The sequence below is a fragment of the Scomber japonicus genome, chromosome 15 (assembly GCF_027409825.1).
Source record: "Scomber japonicus isolate fScoJap1 chromosome 15, fScoJap1.pri, whole genome shotgun sequence".
Classification (NCBI taxonomy): Eukaryota; Metazoa; Chordata; class Actinopteri; order Scombriformes; family Scombridae; genus Scomber; species Scomber japonicus.
The window spans coordinates 13,894,509-13,921,406 of record NC_070592.1 but is presented as its reverse complement, the minus strand read 5'-3'; the positions used below and the strand labels follow the sequence as shown (position 1 = coordinate 13,921,406).

The window sequence follows — 26,898 nt, the reverse complement described above, 5'->3', positions numbered from 1 at the left end:
AAGATCTGATATTTTTACAGCACAAATAAACTGTTATCCTTCAGATGTGTTATTTATTTCTACGTCTGTGTGCTCTTCTAGTAATCACTGTGTGTCTATAAAGACTTTGAATGATGCAATCCATATTTCAAAGGATTCTGGGCTTACAATGGGGGTGGCAGTTTGTTGTCATGTTGTCTGACGGGCAGCGCTGAAGCTCTCAGGGATGTTCGGGCTCTGGTTGTCATACACACACTCCAGCGGTGTTCTGCTGCCCACTGCTGGTCAGCTGTTTTACTGCAACACTTGGCCTCGTGTTTCAGGCAACTTTGTCGCAAGGAAACTACCTGCAGCAAGCGCGCCAGAGGCAAATAAGATGGGTAGTGCCTTGGTGATGCCAACAAACGACTGGAAAATGCTGATGCCCAGGACGGCCGCCAGTTTACAGAGAGCGTTAAGGAAGCCAAACGCTGTGGTTCTGAACACAAGAAGATAGGAACAAACATTTAATTCATTCATTCATTCATTAAATAAAACACTGACACAACTGTACATACACTTACAAAAGATGAGTCAAAACAGGAGGTAAAACAGTGTTATTTGTTAATTTAAATTTGAATTTGTTCAATTATTTTGAATATATAATAATACATAATATGCTGCTATTATTTGTGCATATATTACACCGCTAGTAATACTGATAGTACTTGTATCAAAATGCCAAAAATGCTGTTGCAGTGATGAAACAAAACGTGTGCATTGCATTTCAAACAAAGGGGTTTGTTTCCCTTCAGACTGCACATATAAAAATGGACACAAAAGAAGGGTTCCCTTCCAAACACCACAACTCAATTAACTCAGTTTTTTAATACTCATCAAAGCAAGAGAAGTCATTATAGATGAAGAGCATTTTACTGAATGGCTTTTAAACTGTTATATAACCGAGAACATATACGTGAAATGGACTTCATATTCTGTCTAACCCAAACCAGACAACAAACAAAGCCTTTTCTCTTCAGGGAAACCATCAAACCTTCCTGTTTCTATAGCGGAAGACAGCATCCATGATAGTACATTTTTCTTCACATAATGTTTGACACTACGGTATGAAGTAAGAGACAATAGGCTTGTAATTTAAGTTTGGAAAACAACATCTTCAACATCGTCTTTCTTATCTTATATGCCAACACATAATCTGCCTTAAGTGAATGTTTCATAATGTCGTGTACTTTATTACAGCTACAGAGGCACTTAAAGTGGAGTCCAGGGAGCCTTAGAGGGATTACAACTCTCGTGTTACCTTTTATCCGAAGGGTAGAGCTCCACCGTTATCACATCCAGGGCGTTCCAGGAGGCGATGCTGATGCCGCCAAACAGACACAAGAGGGCGATCATCCCTGACTCACTGTTGCCAAACATCAGGAAGAAACAGCTGATACAAGAGATGACACTTGATCCCGCTGTTTGCAGAGAGGAGTCAAGAATTACATTAAGTTAAAACAGACTCAACAGTCATGAGTACATTATCTGCAATGATTAGATTTACCTACCCAGCATCCTCAAACGCCCGATTTTGTCCATTAATAGAGCTGAAACGATGTTGCCAGGCAACACCGCCAGCGTGCCAAGGAAGTTAACAAAGTATATCATGTAGGCATTGTTGAAGTCGTCGCTGAAGTCCAGCATGCAGCCCTCCTTGTTGTGGATAAACGTGCTGTTCGCCAGTTTACAGTTGACAAACCTATATTTGAACAAATCTGAGGAGAGAAACAGTGATGTGATGTTTGAATCCTTGAGAAGCTGAACATGAATAAAGGGTTTAATTTTAACAGAGGATGAAAGGAATATGTCATCCTCAGTTTTAACAGTGTAATTTCCTTACTAAAATCTCTATAAACCATGTTCCCTGACTGCACAGCTGCCAAAATCCCAATGTGAGAGAAGAGAGGACATGTGTCAAAAAAATGTCCCGTATGTATTTAAATCGGCTTCAATTGTTATAGTACGCTGGTAGCAATGAGCTTACAAGCAGCAGTAAGGGATTTACATGTATATTTAGTCATTTGGCAGTCGCCTCTAGGGAGAGCGATTTACAAATCAGGCAAGACAATCAAACATTAGAAGACAGTGACGCAAAAGAGCTGTGGTACAAATTCTCAAGTTGCTGACCACGTACAAGTGCAATGAGAAAGAAGGTAGTAGAAAGTTAAAAAGTACTTAAGAAATACTCTATGCAACAAAGTGGTAAAAAGTTTAAGGGGCTCAGGTGTCGAGGTGTTAATTTGCTCTGGATTTCTTCTCTCGATCAACATGCAACTACATCTTAATCATGGAGGATGTTGGAGCTCTAAACAGCCTGAGAGGAAGACTGCAGACAATCCTTAGTGGAAAAATACCCTCAACTCCTCTGCATGATTTCCCAGAAAAGAAAACAGTATAAATAATGGGAATTATTTATGGCAAATCTCCAAAAAAAAAGCAAGAAGTGAACAGTAAGATTCTGTAGAAAAAGATATGTTATTTATCATATCAGGTGTCTGTCAATAACACAAAACATGATTTTGACAGTTATATTATTAATGATCAAAAAAGATTTACATAGCTATACTATCTGATTCGGACTTCATTGTATCTCCCTCACTGCTGTAACCTAACCTATGCCCCTGCATAAATGATTACATTTCCTAAAACAAGTGGAAAAAAGCAGTTCAATGATCTCTCAGCAAAAGAAGCCAGGACATTTATGCAGTCACCACAAAACCAAATCCTCCGTCGGCTGCTGTTTTTGATCAAAATTCCCCTTTTAAGGCAGCGTTCAAACATAAAAACTGATTCCAATACAAGCATTTTTGTCCTGCAAAACATCTTAAAATATACAGTAAAATCTCCTCGACTTTACAAGACCCGCTACTTTATTCTCTGTTTATACTTTGCTGTCTGCAGCTGCACAAACACAATCATATTTTCTGATGACACTGCTGAAATTGCTTCCATACCAATAACCAATAACAGCTTTATGAAAAGTACTTGGGGCATAAAAGTGCTGAATGGTCATAAAATTTTAGATGCACAAATGACATAAAGATAAAAGTATGTGTCATTAGCTTCGGGGATCAGAAGATGTTGCTGCTGTAAAAGCTGCCAAGACAGTTACTGTGATGTTGATGAATCTCAAACTAACTGTCACAGCTCAGTATCCAATAGATCATTATATACACAGAGAAGCAGCTTCTCTAGTTTTCTCAGACATGGATCAGTGATCAGAAATGAAAACCAGACACAGGCAGCTACAGCAATAACCCACCACAGACAGTTTTCTTATAACCGAATGGAATTTAAAATTATTTCAACATACAGATAAAATGGAGCAGCAATATGTTTGTTTCTGATTAACGAGTAAACACATTTTTCAATCTGTAGCTGTCACTTTGACATCAAGCATTCTGGATGGAGGGCTGGATTTATTTACGTTGCTACGGTAACACTTCTGCTGCAGCGTTACCATGGGATACCGGCAACAGATGTTTCTATGGTTGCAGTTCTGCTGAAAATAAGGTTTATCTTTTTTAGGTGTGTGATTTTTTTTGTGCTATTACCACTTTTGGCTGCAATGAAATTGAAATTCAGATTCCATCACTTATTATTTTAGTAACTTGCTGAGCTGCTGTATCATAGTGATCATTACACAACAGAGTGATTAAAACTAGCTCTAAAACGACCATCTGATTAGTTGATTTCAGCAACAGGTTGGATAATTAATTCATTTTTTAAGACATTTTCAATCTTGCAATCTTACAATTTCATTTAGCAGATGCTTTATTAAGTCACCCACCGTGGGACTAATAAAGGATTATTTTAAAGGATTATCTTTATCCAAAGCAAAATACACATGAGAGTTAATACACAAGCAAGGAGCTAGTCAGGAGAGAACAATGGGAGTAAATGGTACAAAGCTGAGTTCAGGTCCAACAGGTCCTGTGCACTGAGTACCTAGAAGCAGATCATTGTTTTGGGTTTTTTTGTCATGAATATCCATCAGGTGTGGAGGTGTTTGTTGAAGAGCTCAGTCTTTAGCTCTTTCTCTAAGATCCATTAAAAAGCAACTATTTCAAACATGCTCCAGTTCCTCAAAGGTACAGATTTGCTCCTTTCTCTGTTTTATATCACTTTAAAGCTCCTCTAATCAATATTTGTATATCAACAATAGATAAATATGTGTAATGTGAAGGAGTCACAGGTAGCAAGACAATTATAACCGACTCTTTCCCCTCAGCTTGACAGAGCATTTTAGGATCTTTTAGCTCAGTGTTTTGGGTTTACTGCCTTCAAACTGTTCAGACTGTTCTCATAGCGTAATTTCCAGCCACAGCTGGGAGTTATTTTCATGCAAAAAAGCTCTGACAAAACCCACTGTGCACTAACTGCCCAACACTAAACAGCAAACAGACACAGTTAGAGACTGGCAGATGAACATAGTGGAGTATTTAGTACCTACTGAGACAGATATTTCCCTCAAACCAGAGCTAAAAGAAAAGTGAATATTGGACTCCAACTGATTGTTAATGTTTCAGTGAAAGCAACTGTTCACCATATCAATGTGATAAATTGTCAATTGCCCCCCCCCCCCTTTAAAATAAATTAAAGCAGGTTTAAATTGAATATTTGGCCAATTATGGGATAAAACAGGCAGGTTCATGACTTGGGCTCTTTGAGGTTGTGACATTTATTATTCTTGACATTAAATAATTCAAAAATAATTGCAACATTAATCAATAATTAGGTGCAGGCTCACCATGACACTGACCACCTGTTGCACATCAGAACTGAACACACAGTTGAGTGCTGATTATATTTACCTGTGTTATAAAACAAACTTGCAATGAAGGTGCAGTTTTTGAAGATAGTGTGTATGGAGGTGATGTCCTCAAAGTAGCACTCCTCAAACACAGAGTCTTCAAACAACATGGATTTCATCTTCAGGTTGACGAATCTGGGAAACAGGTTGTATATATTTTCAGATTTTGGTTTAAAAAAATTCAGTATTCTTCTATTCTTGTCACTTATTATTAATATTGTCAATACTGTATTAAACTACTCAAAAACTGAAGCTCGCACAGCACTTACTTATCATTGAAGTAGTATCCTTCGCGATGCACTTGGTTTTCCAGGGTGAAGTTAAAAGTGACATGCTCCACTCGTTCCTTGACCAGGGTCTTTGTGCGGGATTCATATTCCTGCTTCTGGATGTACTTGATCATGTCGGGGAACCACACCGTCAGGCCGTAATAGCTGCAAGGTTGTGAGAGTCGTGACAGATGAGATAAACCTCTAAAGTGACTGTGATTCAGCCTGCAGTAACACTTGAGGTTATGTGAGTATTTAGTTTACCTGAAAGACATGGTAAACCAAACAGCCATGAGCATGAAAGTCGTCCGTTTATATTCTGGTCTGAAGCAGGCAAGAATGTTATTCCGCATCTGCAACATGTGAACAAGAAAACACACCATTTTTTGATGAGGAAATCTCGGGAGACCAGATTTAAACTCATCATAAGGGTCTCGATCCATTCATTTCTGTCAAATCAAATGACAGGATTCTGGCACAAATTGCATATGCTCAAACTTTCACCTTTGACTGACTGACACTGCAGATTACAGAGTTTGAACGTGCATTGTGTAAATGAGGATACGACATGACAGCAGCCAGACAGGTTTTCCTGAAGCAGTGAGGTGGTGCAGACTATCCTTTAACTAACAATTTAAGTCTCCGACAGAGCAGTGCTTCAACTTCAAGAGGGGGAGACTCTCAGTGAGCATTAAGAAGAAACAGACTTAGAAGAAGATGGAGGGTGTAGGCGTCTATGTGAAGCAGATCGTAGGCTGAGGGCAAATTAAAATCAGGCACAAAGCTGGAGAGCAGTGGTGCTGCAACAATGTGCAACATAATGACAAACAAGTTGAAACACATGAAAGCAAAATACAAACATAAAATCTGTCTCAATTATTTAGCCACTAATGCAATAAGAAAAACAGGAAAAAACACCATATCTTAAGGAGTTTGTTACACCAAATTCAAATATAGAGGACAAAAAGCAGCAGAGAAGGTCTGCATGTGGATGTGGCTGAAAAGACTTGAGGCATTTAGTTAATGTTCTGCATTATTCAGCCATCAAATCAGACCCAGGTTAAGAGGATCAAATAATTAGTAAGGAAGTAAGCTGGTGTTATAAACCTTGTAGCTATCATGACGCCTACGCTTCCATTCACGCTGTCCACGTTCCCACTGAGGACTTTTACAGCCAGCCCTGAGCTATGAAAGGCCTCAGCCATACTCTTGTATAACGAGTGTAATTCTGCGGCTTTTAAGAAGTAGCGATCTTAGATATGATCTCCCTGGTGGTTTCATGCTTTTAAAATCTGGTTACAGGCATTTGGTAGTGCAGTGTTGGTCCGTAAGTGCCTGCATTACAAATCTCGCTGTTCAAATGAACCCCAGAGAGGGCCTCAAAGCCACTTCCTTTTCTATTATCTGTAAGTGAATAGATTGCGTGTATGTGAATAATATTTTGAAGCACAAGAATTTTTCCAGTCAACTTCACTCACCTGTTGGGAGAGGCTCATAATCTTCAGTCTGTAGCGTTGCCAGACCGGAGTGTCGGTGCCAGTGTCCACCAGCTCATCCATCTGTTTCACCGTCTTGATTGTGGTGACCTTGGAAGGAAAAGATGCAAGTCATCCAGAGATCACTTACTGAATTTTGATGGTTGTCAGAGTTTTCTAAAGACTAAGGGCTGCTTTTGTTCAGGGATTCTTCCTGTGCCAGAGAAGGCTGTCAGATAGTTTTCAAAGTCCACCAGTTTTACTTGCTAAAATCTCTAAAACAAAGTCTTCTGAGAGAGTGAGAAAAGAAGAATTAAATTTTAAAAAACAACACATTCTGCAATGTAATCTTTACAAGCAGCAGCAGAGTGCTTTGCAAGCTTTTTTTGCACTGACTTTCGTCTCCCGGGCCACATAGAGGAGGACAGCAGTCACTACTCAGTGCTGGTAAAAAAATAACACCTCTGCAGAACTTTTGGGTCGTAAAGGAAATCATTTATATCTTTACTTTAACTTTATTGTCCGTGTTCTCCTTATACGATGCTAGAATTGAACTATAAAAGAAAGGGCAGTAAAGGAATAGATGTCCTTGGAAATAACAATGGTATTTTTCCCTTTACACTAGAAAGCAACAGAATCATTTAACAGCATTTATTGTTTCAAAGATTTCTGGAGATTAAAACTTTTCTTCATTAAAGTGTGGGATTTATTGACACAGTGGGCCGAACCTGCGTCTTTTTCACAATCTGCTGGAAATTTGCAACATCTGGTACCTTTAACAGCATGTTGTTTTTTCAGGTTTTGAATTGTACATAAATTTAGAAAAGACATTGTGAGGCACATTTTGTCGTTTGAATGATGCTTGGAGATCATTTATCTGTGCCCCTGACTGTAACATTCATTATCAGATACATTTTCTAAGTCATAAGTTCAGTTCCTTTTTCACTCCATCAAACAGCAGCCAGCAGGCTTAAGTACCTACCATAAAACAGCATCACAGTGTGCTGGAAAAGAGTGTGATCATGATCATAGCTTTAAAAGGCTCGGCCTGTTTCATGTCTAAGTCTTCTTGCAGCTGACAAATAAAACTGTGTTTAAATTTCTTGCTGTGAAGGTCAGTCATTGCTAAATTACTTTAAGGGGAATACATTAAGTAACAGGTCTATTTGATTGTCTGCCGAGGTGAACCATGTGAGCACTGGCTGTTTTTCTCACAGATACTCACAGAAAACACCTTCTCTGGGTATCCCTTTGCTCGCATGTTAGTGTCGTGAACTTGCTTCAGAATCATCCAGCCTTCATCATGTTTACCATTCTGTTTAGGGGAAAAAGTAAAGGTCATGTTGTGCACAACCGCTCTGTGTGTGATGTCCCCATCAATGTTCAGAAGAAGCATCACATTCATATACATGTATGGGTGAAACCAGACAGCACTGTCATAAAGCACATCTGCTAACCTCTAAGTAGAAGCGTGGGCTCTCTGGCATGGCACTGAGGGCAGCGATGGCTGCAACAGAAGGAAACGCACACACTAAAACAAACACACGCCAGCTATGGAACTGATACGCTGAGCCCATCTGGAAACTCCATCCTGGAAAGACAAAAAAACAAACCAACAGGAGTAAATGAGCTCACACTTTTCCTCACACTTTTTTACAATCAAGTTTTCTGTATAAATGTGTGCTAAGTTCATCAGACAATATAGGATTATGTATGTATCTATAGAGCAGAGTTTGGAATATATTTAATTTGATGTGACACAGTATGAACCATGCTCTTCCCTCTACTTTCCTCCAGGGAAGTTAGAGGTCAGAGGTCAGAGGTCAGATGCACTGCAGCATCTCTGGCAAGATGCTTTCTAGCAGAACAGCTTGAACCTGCATTTCTCTACCAACCAGTTCACCCTGCTACCAAATAAAACCTTCACTCTGTGTTCTTTCTTTGTTTGCTGAAAATATTGACATTTAAGTGTAAATCAAAATGAGGATGATTGACTAGCATTGGCAATTCAGATACTGTTTACTCACCATAATGTGGGATTATAGCCCAGGCCATGGCAGATGCATATATTCCCCCAATCATCCAGAACATGCAGAGCCAACTGAGGTGCTCGCCACGCTTCTCTTGGGACAGAAATTCAGAGTAGTAGGAAAACACGATGGGGATAGAGCCGCCAATCCTGCAAAGATCAGAAACCAACTAAGCCCAGAGCTGAACAGTCGGTGTGTTTAATTGCAGGGATCCGGTTTAGACTGTGAGAATAACAGCATTTTGTACTTAGAAATAAGAGGCAAATGTATTTATTTCACATTAAATATCCTGCCAGCAGGATGCTGCATTGGTTGTTTTGTTTGGTCACTAAAGCTTTAACATGATTTTCTATCTGTCTATGCTCCTATTGCTTCTTCATCGCAGTGCGAAACCAACTCTTAAAAATTTGGTGGGAAAGTGATGGATTTAACCACTAAAGGAAATGATTTCAGCATCTCAATTTGCCACTTCACTAAACCAGAGAAACTGTTGTTTTCAATGTTTTCAAGACTGCCATAAAAGCAGGAGCTTTGTTACAAGCTGACAAGGTTAAAAAACTGAGTGGATGGTCGCAAAATATATCCATAGTCAGTAATAATGATCCATCTACTGTTGAACTCTATATGGTGTGGTCAGATGTAAAATGCTGTGTAGCTTTTATTTACACTTTTACAATCTTCCCCTGCTAGCTAAAGATTACAGCTGTACTGATCATTCATTCACTTCTCCTCGATCAAGTAAATAAACCTTTTCAATGGAAGATATCCTGGACTCCTGTCTACTCTCTTCATTGACGTATGGGCTGCATAATTAAAATCTCTAACACTTAAAGCTATCCTTACCTTTGTTACATTTTTACACTTTTTTTGTTTAGGTTAAAATGCTATTAATAAGGTAATGGCACTCTAAAATGTTAAAGAGATCCATCAGGCATAGAAACTAATCATTATTCCATTCTCATAATATTCTGTGAAAACTCTGACCAATCATATCATTCGGTCCGAATGATATGATTGGCCGAGCGACTTGCCTGTTTTCCCCTTCCGCATTACGTAATCGCGTACGCACCCAAGATTTAAAAGGAAAATAGTTATGTTTGCAATTACCCGACACCTGAGAGGAGCCGGCAAAACAGAAATGTGCTGTAGCCCTGGACGAAGGAGGAGAAGAAGGAAAAGACACTGTTGATGGAGAGAGAGATGAGGAGAGACTGCCGACGTCCTATCCGGTCAGCCAGAGCTCCCCAGAGGAACGCCCCGACCATCATCCCAAAATATACAATCAGACCTGAAGAAAGAAAAGCACGTTAAGTGAAAGTATTATTCATCTAAAAGTCTAAAAATGTCAGTTTATACGAAAACAAGATGATTTTTAAAACATTTAACTGTAGATTTTAAAGTTTAAGACATTATTATATATATTTCTAATCATCAACAGATTTCACTATAACACCAAAACCAACTAGATATTAGTACATTTCATAATACTTTCAGACTTCCCTGTCCTGTGTGACCACTATAGTTTTTAGCAAAGATTATTTGAACACGAAAATACTTAGCATTTGTGGGTGGCTATTTTCAGCAGTGGATTAACACACATTTGGTGTTGAAGTGGGTACTGCAGCAGTACTGTGTTTGTGGGATAATGAGGGAACATGCCTCACTGATACACCTGGTGATTTTCTATATTTTTCTTACTATCAACAAATTTCATGTGCAGAGCCAAACCAAAATTGAACTAATCCAACATTCAAGTATTGTGTGTGTCCCCGAAGTCTGATATTTCATATTCCTCTGTACTGTAGACCTCCATTGTTGACTAAACATTATTAAAAACACTTCTGTGAGCCACACTGCTGCACTGGGTGACATGTTACCTCGCCCTGAAGATTACAGTCACATTAGTTTGTTTTGAAATGTTGGCAAAGACTAATAACCACAATCATGTTTTCAGTCTCCAAAGAGTAGTTCTGTGTACGACAGACAACACTGCACATAAATGGGGATTAAAAACAACACACAAGCTCTTGACTTTGTGCTGAAGTTCTTTGAAAAATTAACCTTATAATACAAAGCCAAGTGGTTGTGATATGTAGCACATCAAGCTAGCCTTTTCCTACACCGAACTACTCTCAAGAGACTGAAAATGTGATGCTGTTATTAGTCTTTGGAGTCTTTTCTAAACACACTAACATGACTGTAATCTTCATGGCAAAGAATAAAACCATATCCTATAATAGTTTTTTTTAACAATGGGGTCGTACAGCACAGAAAAATCAAGTTATGGGTGATAATAGTTAGTAGGGTCATTTCGTTGTTGGTCTTCTAATGAAATGCTTGTGACACAATATAGCCAGAACCTCTACAATAGAGGGAGGAGACTCAACCTGTAAAAAAGTCTTACCTAGCATGCTTTTGTTAGGTTCAGACAGGCACATATCCTTCTCAGCGCTGGGGAGGACGAACCCGACCACAAAGATCTCCACACCGTCTGCCATGAGCGCTAGCCCCAGCACGAAGTACAGGGTCCACTGGAATTTCCCGTGGCCACACTCTTGTAAAATGGTCTCATACTGTTGAGCCAGCTCTTCCTGGTCCTTCCTCCTCTCCGCCTCGGACGCCCCGATATCTCTGAACTGTTGAGCACCAGCCCCCACTGAGCCTGGGCCTCCAGCCAGACTGCCCTTGCCTGAGTCAGCTCTGGGGATTCCTTGGTACTCGCCCTCGTAGATCTCATCATCCTCATCGTGTCCCTCTGTGGAATCACTGTGGCCTCCTTCATCGTCGTTGGCTGCCTGACTGTCTCCACGGTAGTAGCCTCCGTCCTGGTTCCCCTGCATGGGGTAGTCATCATCATCATCCTCTTCAAATCGGTTGTAGGAACGCTTGCTGTACTCATCGCTCACCCGATCCACTGAACGTCCGACCTTCTTTGAGGCTTGCCGCTTGACTTCTTTGGCAATGTCTTTGGCACCTTTTATAAAGGCAGTCCGGTTTTGATAGCCGTCCTCCATTTTAAAGAAGTTCAGAAGTGGTCAAAGATTTAGCAGAGAGGCCACCTGGACGTGTTGGAGTGTCAGTTTGTTCAAGATACACCTCACAGATTTTAAAGAGTTGACTCCAGTCCACTTAACTAAGAACAGGCTCTTCCTATGTCTGGAAAGAAAATGGACATTGAAATTAGCCATTCTTATGTTCTCTTTCATAATCATTCAGACATGTGTGGGTAGGATTCATGAAAAGTCACTTTGTGATCAAAGGGGGCATTTGGTGGCAGCTGCAAAACATCAGTGCATATTTCTGGTGATCCATTACTGTCCAGGCGTGTCTTGAATTGATTAGCTCCTTCTTTCATTTAGTTTACTAAACCAACTAACCAGCCTTTCTTGGTGTGTTTCCAGACTACACCTGTTGCATTACTATATCTGCCCAGCATGCTCTCTCTGCTGAGTCACAGGCAGACCCGAGCTGCAATTACAGGGCAGGACGCTGAGTCTTGAACAGTGAGACTGATTTTTAATGGTTGTTTCCTGCCCTAGATGGCTCAGTTCGTGGTTAAGAGCAACAGTGCGTGACCATGACTCAAATGTAATGTGGTGTGAGGATAATGCGCCAAAGGATCAGACACTTAGAGGGAATTCCTGTAAGGTCTACAATGTCTATCTGGACAACACACATTAAAAGGTGTCAGTTTAGCCATGTTTACAAAACCCTGTACTAAAGGTTCAATTCTTGGATAGTTTGTTGTATTTTGCATGATTGAATGTCAAGTTTGTCAATAAAACATTAACGATATTGAGAAAAACTAATAAGGTATACTTCAGGGATTAATCAAAGATAACATTTCTTAATGGAAAAACTGAACAGCTGCTGATTCAGAGGCACTGCGTCGGAAAACAAATGAGGCTTGAAATTGACAAAAAGAAAATTGATGTCCGTTCTGCCTGTCTGCCGCAGTATCGCATCTTCTTTAAAAGAACATTTATAAGGCGCTGTCTCGTGATCTTAATTAATGATACCCCTGGTTCATATGTTTCTGTATGAAGAGACACTGCATCTTGAGGTCAGCGTACAATAAAACAACATGTCACTTTGAATTTGTGGTGCGGGTACATTCGCTGAAACAACAGACAGCGAATGAGAGACATCACCACGACACTCACTTTGACCCCTTTTTCACAAACAAGTTCTGACAGGTAATAACAGACTGACGGAGCAGGTATACAGTAAAGGGAGGGCTGTAGACTCAATCATACAAATACTGAGGTCAGGGGTCCAAATCAGTGCAACCTCACCTACTGACATTTTTCACTGCATGGCCACCAAAAAAGCCTGTGATGTGATATTTTCTATATTTTCTGTAAATATTATATTCCTACATGTTCAACATGCTGCAATACTGGGGAAGAAAGACTAAATTCCTTCATTATCTTCATTCATTTTAACAATTAAATTGCCTAAAAACAGTCAAATATAAATGTACTTAGTGTAAAAAAAATATATATATATAATCAAAATCTCATGTAAACTTCTCTTTAGGTTGTTAAAATCCCCAAATTCCTAGTACAAGTAGGAATAGTGAGTGAGGATATGAACTCTGTGTCCTCAAACATAAGCTACTGTAGACATTTCTTCTATTATTTGCTAGTTCCTGTAGATCAGTATATTAAGTAGATAAATTAAGTACTAAGCATCAATGATAGGAAATGTTCATGACTAAGGCTAATGGAGATATATTTTTTAGTTTATTGATCTGTGCATCTATCATTTATCTGTCACCTGGCTTGTTTATTCATGCTTATTTTATGTATGCTTATTTATTAAAAATCCCTATTTGTATCCTGGTTTGACATGCTGCTACAATATGGTGCAATATTTCCTTCCAACTGCTGCTCCACTTCTTAATTAGACGTGCTGTAAATAATTGTTGTAAATGATGTAATCTCTGTCAGACCTTCGTTTGAATTATGAAAATGTAGGGTTTTTTTTAAAACTTGACTGAGTGAACCGCACAAGAATTCTTATGTCTGTGCAAAAGGTGGTAAAGTCTCTCAAATCTTGACTCTTTATGTTGGATATAAAGAGGATATACACTATGCCACTGTCTGTGTCCTGCTCACAGTTCAAACTGATCATATTCATTGTTTTATTGTTTCTTAAATTTCACTGAAACATCCATAGTCTCCAGTCATCAGCCTGCAGATCCGTCACTGTCAGCATGACGAACATATTTACTGGCACGGATCAAAGGAACCCCACCAGGGCTTGGTCAGCCAGGCTAAACTGCAGGACGCTAACCTAATAATATCTTGGACTGAAGCACTTACAGGCCTCTAATCACTGCGAACCCATATCAAAACACGAGCCTGTATAACATCATATCAGCCAGTGGAGCCAGAAGTAAACAACAGAGCTTTTTTTAAAGCTAATCTACCTGCACAGGTGTTTTCACTTCATTTGCCTGATAAGTTCTCTCCTCGTGACAGTGTGATGGACAGCTTCTTCACTCTCCTGTCAGTAAGCCTCTTTAATTTCAATAACACATTCAGAAAAGCACAGATGTTAACACTGAATTTCATTTCGTTGCTTTAGTTTCAGGGTCCTGGTATTGTGCATGCTGACTCACTGGGACAACAGAGCAGAACCATCATTAATGTAATTAGTAACACCTGTGCTCATAGTCGTAGCGTCTGCTGTGAAAATAGCCTTATTGTTCAACCTGTTCATGAAGCTTTGGTGAAAGTTCAGTAAGAAAAATCTTGTCCCTTATGTTCTGCCTTTAGTCATCTACAGCTGAATTTTTTACTTTTTACCCCTTTTCAATCTTCTCTCTCACCTCTATTTTTACACACTGCCAAAATCCTTACATTTAAAATTCTGACCATAATCCTCAGGCCAATAAGTCCCAGACCAACTATTACATAACCCACCTCCTCCCCATCAGCACCATGACCATCAACCACCTGCTGGTCCTATCTCCTATCTTCAAATGGTCCTTACACCTACTGATTCCTATCATTCCCCAGCACAGCTCCACATAACATGAGCCTGAGCAGAGGTCTAATAAACCTTTTTACCAGCTGACATTTAAACTGGTCATATAGGAAAAGGACATGTGCTACTAATAATATTAACGATGACTCTGTTCAGTGTCAGTAAGCCAGCATGCATAACACCACTAACTTGAAAGTGAAGCAGCTAAATGAAATTCCACCATCATTAATTTCATTATTTACACCTGTGCTTTTCCTGCTGCGACATGTCACGATGTCTTCCAGGGAAAAAAAGCCTATTAACAAGAATACCTTACAAGCTTTTCATGTCCAATTTGACCCATTTTTACATTTGAGATCATTTAAAAAACACACTGAATACCTTTCTTTTCTTTTTTTTGCCTGAATTGTTCTAACTCCTTTAAAAAAAATGGACACATTTAGTTTTTATTTCTGTGCAGCTGATACACATTTTTATACATGCTACAGCTTAAAATTGGCACATATTCTTTCAGAAATTCACAATTCAAAACTGTTCTCAGTCAATAAAATCCATTGAAATCATGATCTCTTATTTTAGATAACATAGGGCCATGCAATACAATGTTAAATTCTCCATAATAACAACCGGTAAATGAGCTTCACTCACGATTCAGACATTTGGTGAAGAGACTAATTATGAGGTCAGTATGAAACAGTATCAAAGGGTTAAACTGCCTGCACACATGTGCATGAAGATAACACCTCCTCTGTAGGAGTATTATAGAAATAGAAACCCCAATAAATCAACCTCAGATAGATAGATCGATAGAAACTGATTCATTTATGCAACAGGTAATTAGCTACAGATTAACTACTTTATTTAGTCCCTGTCATCAGGTTGACATCATTTCTACATGCAGCCCTGTCAGTGGAAAAAAAGATGAAGGCCTAAGGATGATGATGGTGAGGATGAGGAGGAGTATATTCTACTCCCTGCATGGTTTGAGCAACCCCTTTACATATATATTTATTTATTTAGTCCTTTTTTTCACCCCCTCCTCCACCATTTAAAAATCAATCAACATCAGATTCTTTGCAAAGACGAGCAGAGCAGATAGCCATCACATCATCACATGCAGGCAGGTCTTATGAAAATGAAGCACTGTCTGTCAATGCTCAAGTGTCGTGATGAATAATGTGAACACCTGAAGATTAGGCTGGACGATCGCCAACGAAATCCCTAAATATTACGCTGTATAATTACGCCTATAATATCATCCTCGTGCATGCGGCCTGCATTTCCAACAAGGTTTTTAACATTTGTGCTTTCGGTTATTTTTTCACACGCAGCAATTGGGTGAAAGGGCAGCAGCAATTGAGAACACAGACTCTGATTAAATATGTGCAAATGTAAGCCTCCAGTCCATCATAGATGTCTTCACTGATGTTAAGAAGGATAAAAAAAATGGCCTTAGCGCTAAACGGGCCAATTTACACATACTACAAATACGGTTGGATTAAAAATAAAAATCTGTCATATATACCAGCTCGCCTGCAACCCCACATCTGCGCTGACAGTTGGATATCTTGCTGCCAGCGGCTCGTCACGACTTGGATCGGATTAAAGGCCCTTGATTCACAAAATCGATCTTAATTGCTTGTGTGAAGCAAATGGTTGGAGAACACGCCCATCGTCTCTCCCTCATGATTTCTCATTGTAAAAAAATAAAATAATAATAATAGTAGTAAATCCAGTCGACATCAGCTCCTAAATGTCTATTATTCATGTTAAATTCAAGCTTACCCCGTTTTTCCTGCGGTGTGGTCCCTCTTCAGCAACGGAGATGGTGAGGATGAGGATGAGGAGCGAGGGTGAGGAGGATGAGGATGCGCACGAAGCTGTTGCTGTGAACCGAGTGGTGATGCTGTGCTGTGCGGCTCGGAGTAGGAGGAGAGGAGCCCACGCCATCCATCCATCCACACACACTCAGTGATACGCAGGGGTCCCTTCCCCCCATGCATGCACCTCACGCGCGCACGAGCACATTATTAACGCCTTCATACCCGGAGGGGTTTTGGCGCATATCTGCACACAATCTGCGCTCTTTTTCCTCCAGCTTTGCATCGGCTGTTGAGCCTTTAAACTCGTATAATGTGCACGTTTCAATGTAAAAACCAATGCAGCTAATTATGCGTTTATTCATCAAATGCTTAAAACACTCGATTCATTTTAAATACACTGTATCCTCACACGCATGCGCACAAAACGTCTTGTGTCTATCCATCTATTTTAATTTTAACAGATGATGTTAATGATTGTTTGAACACATTTATGTCAAAAAACGCACACGTGCAAGCGCACCTGACTCCTGTTGCCATGCCAACCATTTGCCCCCCCCCCTCCCCAAATTCCCCTCTCCTCCTCCTTTTTTTTTTTACTGCATCAAGACCCTCCATGAAGAAACGTGAGCATACACACACATGCACGAGGCTGTGAGGCTAAATGATCAATAATGTGAAAAGGATGAGATTTTTAAAACAAAAAATTCATCCATTATTTCTACTCCTAAGAAAGAAGACATATCTCTATTTTGTAGTGTGTGGGCTGAAGGATGATTGTCCTAAACTCCAGGCTTGTGAGGTAGGTAATAAAGGCATCATTTGTAATTTAGAAATGCCTCATTTTGGAGAGCCTCATATAAACTTTATTGGAGTAAAACAGACTGCCAGTGCTCCTTATCCTTAACCTCGTGGTCGGTGATAAAAAGCAGTTAAAGCAAAATGATTTCACATATTAATTCTTTCTAAGATACCTAATGGTTTAACTGTACAATTAAATATCTATTAATAAATGTTTTATAACTGTTTTCGTGACACCTGTGGTCCTCTGTAGTAGTAAAAGTTGTATGCAGTGTAAAAATACTGTCACAAGTAGCAGTCCATTCATTCATAATGTTACTAATGTGTCTATGTACTATCTAAATATATTCAAAACAAGTAGAATAGCTTGTTTTCATAGGTAATGTTGGATGATTACTGAACATGCAGGCAGCTTTTTAAGTTCTATCTACATGGTGATAGACTACCTGGCCACTTTATTTACTGTGGAATAAAGTTCACAAACTTGCAACACAACTGAGTATATAATAACCACTGTATAATTTTACTGAGATTTTGTTCAGTATATCTTCTTTTTGAATGAGCAAAAGTAAGAGGCTACGGGGCCTGTTTGCTATGAAATTTGGCATAAATATTTATTAATCATCTTCAGAACTTCATTGCTCCTGCTTTTGGTGACCCTCCCCTGTCTGTTCTCCATCACCACCATCAAGCCAAAACATCCACCTATACACAAGAATTATATGCACCTACAGGCTTTTTTCAACAAATGGCATTTCCACTGGTAGTAAACACAATTTAGAGTCATATATACGTCTGCCACCAGACAGCCGACAGATGGCCAGTTTTCTCTTCCTGAGGCAAACTCTCATTTCCCTAAACTGTAATATAGAGAGCAATGAAAACATGGACTTCTTCACCACTGTTACTGACTACATAACAGACATCAATGTTTAAAAGGCACATAAGGAAACTCCTAGAACATATTTATACAGTTCTATACATATACTGATTCAGTTTTTGGCAGTGTAAGTTTTACTCATACATATTAATGTTATTCTCTAATATATACCCTATTTTTGCCAAGTTGACTGTAATATTTAATGTATGTTTTTTTAAATGTTGACCCCAGGAAGACAAGCTGTGCTTAAGGAAACGGTTAATGGGGATCCTAAATCTTATCCTATAGCAGTAAAGGCCCAGACTGAACAAATAAACATTATTTATTAGCCTGCAGCGACACAATTGGCACACCTCAATGAAATATAGTTATTATCCAATGTTAATCACACTTTCCCTGTTATATGTCAGAATAGTAAAAAAAAAAAGTAATTAAGAAATTAACATAATAATTTAACTCTCCACATAAAATGAGCCCTTTTATTTTGAATAAACTGCTTGGCCGTGTATATGGCGTCTTGGCACTGACTCCATAACTACCCCTGAGTCTCACAGGAAAGGCTTACATTTCTGCTATGTTAGCTTTTCCTTGAATGTGTAATATTTAACACTTCTATACCAAAGTGGACACATCTGAACCATAATGAGTTACAACTAATTATAACAAATTATTTAGAAAAACATCCAAAGTTGTACTAAAAGGTTTATTTGTCAAAAGGTCTTTCGTCTGTACAGTGACCCAAAAAAATACAAACATGTGGTTAAATTAGTCTCACATTTACGAACTTGAGTAGATCTAAAGATGTTTAAAAAATAAAAAAGGAAGAAAGAAAAATGACAGCCCATTTTTGGAGTCTGAGAAAGATTACGGTGGCATTGGAGCCCTCATAGGAACCCTGGGTGGGGCACCGGGGGGCCTTGGTGGCATGAGAGGACCTCTCTGGAAGCCAAAGGGGGGAGGACGAGGAGCACCATAGCCAGGTGGAGGCATAGGAGGAGGCCCTCTCATACCTGGAGGGACGGGGTGACCTGAGAGAGAGAAAGTGGGGTCAGTATGTGGTAAAAACTGCGTACAAAGAAAAGTGAGCTTAAAATTCATGAGGTGCAGTATTTTAGCAATCTGAACAACAGGTTTTACATGTTTTTTATTTTATTTTTCCCTTTATTCTTTTTTCCAGCAATTATCCGTCAGTCAATTCTGTTAATACAGGCTTGTCATGTTCTGGGTTAATGATGTAAGACTAATAAAAAAAGTAGTAAAAAATACCACAAATCTGTTTTGAATTTTGTTCAGACTGACCTCAGGACTGTTTGATAAAATGAAGGGAATGATGTGTAGCTGTGTTTTATTGTGTGAACACTTCAGTCGTTGTTTTACAGCTTATAATAATCAAATATGTCAATTATTAACAAAAAAAAACAGCTGAAGAGATTTTTATTCGATAACCAAGACGTGAGGTGATGCCACAGTTCTTACCCATGGGAGGTCCATACGGTGCTCTGGGTGGCATGCCCATGGGTGGGGGTGGGGGCATGCCGGGGGGCGGTGGTGCCCGTGACTGATTTGATCCTGGAGGTGCAGGAGGTGGAGGCACCATGCCAGGAGGAGCAGGAGGTGGCATGCCCATCTGAGCCATACCTGTGTGACAGAATCAAACAACGTGCTTGAGCAAATTTGTCTTGTCTCACAGATTTTACATGTACTGCTACTGAATGTGAACGTTTACACTGTTTTTTAAAATCTGATTAGTTAGCGAGGACAAAAATGTCTACAACATACTTTAAAACTTGGCCACTATTATTGAGTATTGTGTTTTCTACATGCAGGCTTTGTGGGAACATGTTTTAAACTTAACAAGCCATTACCTGGATGCATGTTGCCAGGAGGGAAAGGCGGTGGTCCAGGTGGAGGTCCACCACCCTGTTGTGGTGCCCCTGCGTTTGGAGGCATGGCCATGTTTGGGGGCATCGAGGGGGGCATCGAACCCGGAGGGGGAACAGGAGGGAAAGCACCAGGAGGCGGCATGCCTGCACAGAGACAGGTTGGATTTACAAGTTATTATTTCATGTTTGACGAGTACACAAAATCAGACTGTTGAATTAGTCCAATACAATTTTACATTCATTATATTCGATTGTATTATTATGAAATTGTATTCATATATTTTCAAAAAGGCCAATTTCACAGCTGTGCAAGATTAAAATCTAATCAATGTCATTCTCACCCAGCTGATAAAATATGCAGAGCAGCACACTCACATTTCCAAAAGGATTGTGCTTCATCTCGAAGCCAGTAATGAAATCTGTTATCTACTCTCCTGGCAGGCATAACATTTAACTACTCAAACTGCAACCATTACTCAGAGGTAGCTACTGCGTGTGGATTGTGGCTGTGAATTTCACGAGAGAAAAACACACCAACACCACTAATTGTAGCTCAGAGAGACAGTAATTAAAGACAAGTCGCCCAATTTGGAAAACTGTAGATGTGCAGCCATATTACTAACTAGGGTGTTTACACCATGACATACAGCTGCACAGAGGCCTCTTGTAGTAGCAGTAATTCAGCTTAGACCTTCCTCTTCTCAGCAGTCATTGCCATTTTATGATATTCTTTATGACAAAGTAAAAGTCATATACAGCAATCAGCTAGACTAAAGCATACCTGTCTTTTTATATGTAAAAGATTTTCAAATTTAAGTGGTGCCTGTGCAGCAACAATTTTTACATTTTGAGTGTTTCGTGTATACTGAAGGAAAGAAATGTAACAGATGAGAATGGTAGAAGCCCAACAGAGCTAGTAGTACAGCTGCTATTTTGCTTTTGAGTAAAAATGATATAAAATAAATATATACATTATATTGTATTATGTTCTCTGTCAGCCTATGACCTGAAATCATCATCTATTTTCCCAATGAGCTCATGAATATGTTCTGCAAAACACCACAACTGTGTGAGTTAAGGATGTATTTTATCCTTCAGTATATCTACTGCATTTAAACCAAAGTATGTCATTCGTACCAGGCATCGGCATCCCAGCTCCCAGTGTGGTCAGGACCGGTGGCGGAGCAGACGGTGGTGGCGGTGCATCTGCAAACAGCTGATGTGGCCTGTCTGCCTGGGACAGAGGGTTTTGGGCTGCCAGGAGTCGCTCTGCGGCCGAGCCATGACGTTCTCCTTTGGAATCCTTCTTGAAGGCGTAAGACACTGTGATGGGCCGGTTGCAGAGGTACTGGCCGTTCATGGCCTCGATGGCGGCGTCTGATGCATCAAAGCTGGCGAAATTGATAAAAGCGTAACCCTTGGAGTTGCCGGTGTCTGGGTCTCGCATGATTTTTGGTGTTTGGAGGATCACCCCGAAGGCACTGAATGTGTCATAGAGAAGTTTCTCGTCGATCTCTGGGTCGAGGTTACCGATGAAGATGTTTGCTCCCACATCCAGGTTTTTGTTGTGTGCTGAGGCCTTATTAACTCGAATGGGCTTGCCATAGAGCTTTATCATATTCATGATTTTGATGGCGTAATCAGCATCCTCTTCACTGAGGAACTCCACAAACCCATATCCTGAGGAAGAGTGAAAAAGTTAGCCTCCTTGCCATCATAGAGATGCTTACAGGTGTGATTTCTCCGTCGAGTGACATGTATACTAGTCAATACTCACCTTGATGTTGGCCTGTGACCCTGTCTTTGGGCATGTGTGTGTTGACCACAGGACCAGCCTGCAAAAACAGCTCCCATAGTAACGGCTCGGACACCTTCTCGTCTAAGCCGCCAACATACACAGTGGCATCTGAAATAAGAAATGAGAGATGAGTCCAAATTAGACCAAATGTAGGATGAAGTGAAGTCAAATGGCAGGGGAATGGAGATGCTTAATGTCTGATTGCTGTGGAGTAACCATTAATCATATCTAAACATCAAATATTTGCTTGTTTTTCAAATTTACGCTGAGCAAAGCATCACTTTGAACTCTGGTAAGCTGTGATGGCGCTTAGTTATTATTTTTTTACTACAGCTGCACTGATTAGTCAATCAACAGAAAATGAATTGCCAAATATTTCCAAATTATAATTTAGTTTGTTATTGTGTCTAAACAAGTCTTGATTAAGGAGAAGCCTCATTCTGAAATCATGCAAGAGTCGAGCTGTTAAACAATAATAATAAATAATCAGGTAGGACTTTGAAATCTTTTAGGTAACTATAAACTACTACTTGAACATTGAGACATGTTTTTCTTGCTGTACTCATCCCTCCTGTTCATGTTCTGAGGAAAACCTTTTTCAGTGTTCATATGGTCACCTGACTGTTGTTTTAAGACAGACTTGATACATTGTTTACCTATCATTTAAACTTTACTCTAATATTACAATTCCCCTTACAACAAACTGGCTGATTATGACTGTACGCTTTTGATATTTGAGTTGTTTGGAAAATAAAGTTACTAGCTGAGGTCTGACACAATAGTGCCCGAAATATTTTCATATACTGGAGCTAAAATAGTGACTGTCTTTGTTTTAAAGGTCGTCATTGGAGTCAAATGATACATGTTTTAAGCCATTTAGACTGTTCTTGATGTCTAAATAGATTCATATATTTTAAGAGACTGTATCTCCTCCTCTTGGCTTCATTAATAACTATAGAAAAACATCCTCATCAGTATTGTCACATATGTTGAAACTCTGCCGCAGACTCCACGTTAGCGATATAGCTTGCTAGGCTAGCTTTAGCTGTTAGCTAACAGGGTGTACCTCCTCCTAATACACCAACAACAGCCGCCACAGTAATTAAATCAATGACAAATCACCGCCACACCTGCGCTTGTATACAGCAAGCAGTTTAAAGACAGTAAAGTACATACAACTGGACTTTAGTGATTGAATTAGCGGCAAGCGAAGCTAACGATACCTGCACACTTCCATGTGATCGACCGGTTATTAACACAAAATATTAGTTAACCAGGCTCAGCAAAGATAAGATTAATTGTGTGAAGTGTAGAGCACACACCGATTTACAACTGACTGAAATTAAATGGTTGAAACAGGTGTTATAATGATGTTGTTACCTTGATTTCTTTCAGAAATTGGTCCCGCTGCCATGTTGAATGAACAACGGTCGGCAAGCGTCCTGAGCGGAAGTCCCGCCTCTTCCTACGCTCAGAGACGGAAGTAACAAAATAAAATAAAAGGTAGTTCAAATTAATTTAAAAATAAAATAAAATTGAAATAATAAAAATAAAAATAATTGTATATAAAACAAAATAAGAAATATTTATAATAAATATTAAATTAAATCAAAACAAATTAAATCAATACTAAGCTAAATAAAATAAAAATAAATACATTAAATCAAACTAAATTTAATGTAATTGAATTTAATTAAATTTTCTCTGAAAAATTGTACTTAATGATTTCAAGACTATTGGCCTTCCTAACATTTTCTTGAGAGCTGCAAAAAATAGCTGATTAATCAATTATTGTCAGCTATTAAATGAATGGCCAACTATTTGGATTACCAATAAATAATTTTGAGTAAAAAAAGTCCAAATTCAGAGTACCCTGTAGCCGAGTGGTTAAAGTGCATGCCATATACCTGCAACGTCCCTGGTTTGAGTCCAGCAAGGGACCTTTGTTACATGTCATACAATTCTCTCTCTCTCCCCTTGTTTCTTGTTGGCCTCTGTGACACTAACTATCTACTAATGAAGGCAAAGAAATGCCCAAAAATAATGTTAAAAAAAATCTAAATTCTCTGATTTCAGCTTCTCAGCTTTGAATATTCTTTGGTTTCTTTCGTCCTCCATGACAGTAAACTGAATACTTTTGGGTTGTGGATATTTAAGGACGTCATCTTGGGATGTCATCAACATGTTTCACCTTTTTCTGAAATTGTATCAACCAAACAACTAATTGATTTATTAAGAAGAAAACCAACACATTAGTTGATAATGAAAATAATCGTAGTAGCAGGCCTAATTTTCTTACAACACTAAGTAACTGGAGAATTTATTTTAAATAAAATGAGATTAAATATTTTTAGTCTGTGTCTGGGCTCACAGTTTACCACATCAACAGTGGCAGTCCATTTCAGGCCTTGGTATTCATATTCTGCATTACAATAACAATTGTGCCTCTGCCCATTTGGCTAAAGGAGTAAGTTCATTTTTACAGCACTGATGAGGTGAGAGATAACATTGTAACTCATACCTAAAATTCTTTGTTATTCTGAATTTAAAATAGAAATGCACATAGACTTCATGTGCACAGCCATTTAGATAACTTTTTCATCTCCATCACAAAAGTTAAAAAAGTGGATTTAAAGTTTGAATAGCTTTCCATTCTTTAAAAATAAGCCTTTAAAATGAATTAATGTAGTCATAACATGTATATGATAAAATGTTGCCTATATCAATACCAGGGATAGTGATGTCTTCTTTTTTTTTACAGCAATGTGCAGTTACTGTCACAGACATACAGGTTTACTTTAATCCAGATGTGCTATACTTAAATAATACTAACAGTATTCACTGCCTACAATGTGCATTCTTTGTAATACCTCTAGGAAAAATTGTGTTATTTATTAATGACAGCCATGTAGTACTTCTTTACTTGGTCCTGATTATATGTTGAGTTTATCATCCGTATTAAACAGTGAAACAAGACAAATCAATGAACATTTGTATCAGCCAATTTATCACATCATATAAATCTACTAAAAGTATAAACATGGAATACAAAATGTTCATAGAAAATACATACAATATGGGCCTTGAAGAACACTTATAAAACAATACTGTATATAATATGAAACATATAAAAACAGAACTTAATCAACACATCATGCATCAAAGCCAAAAGATGAAGAGCCCAAGTTTTTTTTATATTTATATATAAAATGGATAGCAAAAAAACATTGTTAAAAAAAGCCTTCATTAACAATGATCACAAAGAAAAGTCAAAGGCATTTATAAGAGGAGAGCTCAGAGATTAATGGCTTGTGGTCAAAAGTCACATAATAAGCATCTAAATTAGGAGAAAAAAACAAAATACACAAAATTCAAGATCTCCGTCCTCATTCCTATAACAAGCTCATTGAAATACCTTCGTTTTCTCTGTTTTTCTCAATGAATACATTTCAGCTTTAGCATGACTGCACTGGCAGTACAGTAAGTTCCCAAGTTGGACATGAAATTGGTTCAAAGGACGATACAGACAGTGATGAAATCAGGTAACATATCTGCAGCTGAGATTTTTGGAGCTGTAGAGTTCAATACGTAAAATGAAGTAAACACAAGTTACAAGGAAGATGTGAGACAATGGAGCTGCAGAATAGTGAGGTCATTTTACCAGTTAAACGGTGTGTTACTAATGAGGAAAGAAAGAGTAGAAAAACACTCCAAGTAGACTTTCTTTTAATTGTGGCAATTAGAAAAGTCTATTTGTAATGATGTCTTTGTCTTTCTTTTTCATTACCTGCTACTTTAAAGATCTAGCACCCAGTTTTCATGGCAGATTGTGAGTTGAGCACGTTGTAACATATTTTTTAAGAATTGTTATCAGTGGGGCTATTTGAACATTTCAGTATTTAATGAGAGGTGCAGGTTTTTTTTTTTTAATTACTTGCAAACATTTTTTTTTACAGGTGCTGCACACAGATTTTGCAAGCCGAGTACCAAACCAACGCTATATAAAGATTATAAATGTATAACAAAAGGTAGTAAGATTTATTAAATCCTTCATAATCTAATGTCGTGTAACATATTAAGGTACTGTAACAATATAGCATGTGATCTATAACATTACCTTCACATAAAATGACAAAAGACTTTGTAAAATTGAGTATAAGCCTCTTTTAAAGACCCCATTAAATGAAATGAAACCTCTGAGGGTTTTTTTAACATAATGTAATATTGAATATTGCATGCTACCAATTTTAATAAAGGCACGATGATCCCGTGGAAGAGATACAGCAATAAAACAATAAAATTGGTCTGGCTTTAATCATTCCTCATTCAAAATTCTTTGTTTTTTTATTTGCCGTCTCCTCATATTTTGTGTAATGACTTTCTGATGTTGATAATCCAGCACTCAGCAGCAGCGTGAGCCCTCCTGCTGTTTAACTTGTAACATAAGTATAACGCATAATGCTGCCCCACATTTCCTTCCACCCAGAGCCAAACTCTGACTTTCATTGCATGGGGTCTTTAAAAGGCTACTCACTGAAATGCCTTCATCCTTAATAAATGCATTAAAGTACATTTTAGATAGAGACAGAGAAATAAAAATACATCACATTTACAGTATGAATGAAATCAGGTCCTTCAACATAAAAAATATTTGGAAGGTGTTAAGTGCAACTGACATACTATTGTTTTTAGCCCATGAATGTACACTAGCACTGCTCACAACCAAACACTGCTTCTAGCATCTCAAAAAAAAAAAGCTCCAACATAAACCACAAGTGCTGTTATGTATCAACTGCAATGACTCACACACAATGAATCAACTTCATTTTAACAGAAAGGTTCTTCAACTCACAATCGTGCAGCTTGGATTTTCTGTTGACATCTCCTTCTACCTTTAAGTCTAGCGTTCCTTCTAGCTGAAGCACATGACAAACACAATCAGGAGTAATTCAATAGTCTAAATGTGTAACAGCGTCGCTTTTTAGGTCCTTTTAGCTGAGAGCGCACTGAAAAAAAATATACATTCTGCGAGTGTCATGCTCGCCGAGCGCACGACGAATGCTGAGATAGTTTTCAGAAGCCTTCTCACACACACACACACACACACACACACA

The 26,898-nt window shown here is 38.7% G+C and overlaps 2 protein-coding genes across 2 annotated transcripts; both read right to left on the bottom strand.

Moving 5' to 3' along the window:
* Window positions 1-273: 273 nt before the first annotated feature.
* Window positions 274-11,622, bottom strand: LOC128374040 (synaptic vesicle glycoprotein 2A-like). The gene is made up of 12 exons (XM_053334269.1): window positions 11,013-11,622; window positions 9,716-9,896; window positions 8,606-8,757; window positions 8,036-8,169; window positions 7,804-7,893; window positions 6,582-6,689; window positions 5,368-5,456; window positions 5,104-5,268; window positions 4,836-4,969; window positions 1,530-1,736; window positions 1,280-1,439; window positions 274-457 (listed from the first exon to the last, which is right to left on the bottom strand). The coding sequence occupies exons 1-12, from the start codon at window positions 11,620-11,622 to the stop codon at window positions 274-276; spliced, it is 2,214 nt and encodes a 737-aa protein (XP_053190244.1).
* A 6,881-nt stretch (window positions 11,623-18,503) lies between these two features.
* Window positions 18,504-23,220, bottom strand: sf3b4 (splicing factor 3b, subunit 4). The gene is made up of 6 exons (XM_053334346.1): window positions 23,165-23,220; window positions 21,764-21,892; window positions 21,124-21,666; window positions 19,969-20,130; window positions 19,580-19,741; window positions 18,504-19,131 (listed from the first exon to the last, which is right to left on the bottom strand). The coding sequence occupies exons 1-6, from the start codon at window positions 23,196-23,198 to the stop codon at window positions 18,968-18,970; spliced, it is 1,194 nt and encodes a 397-aa protein (XP_053190321.1). The 5' UTR covers window positions 23,199-23,220; the 3' UTR covers window positions 18,504-18,967.
* Window positions 23,221-26,898: the final 3,678 nt, after the last annotated feature.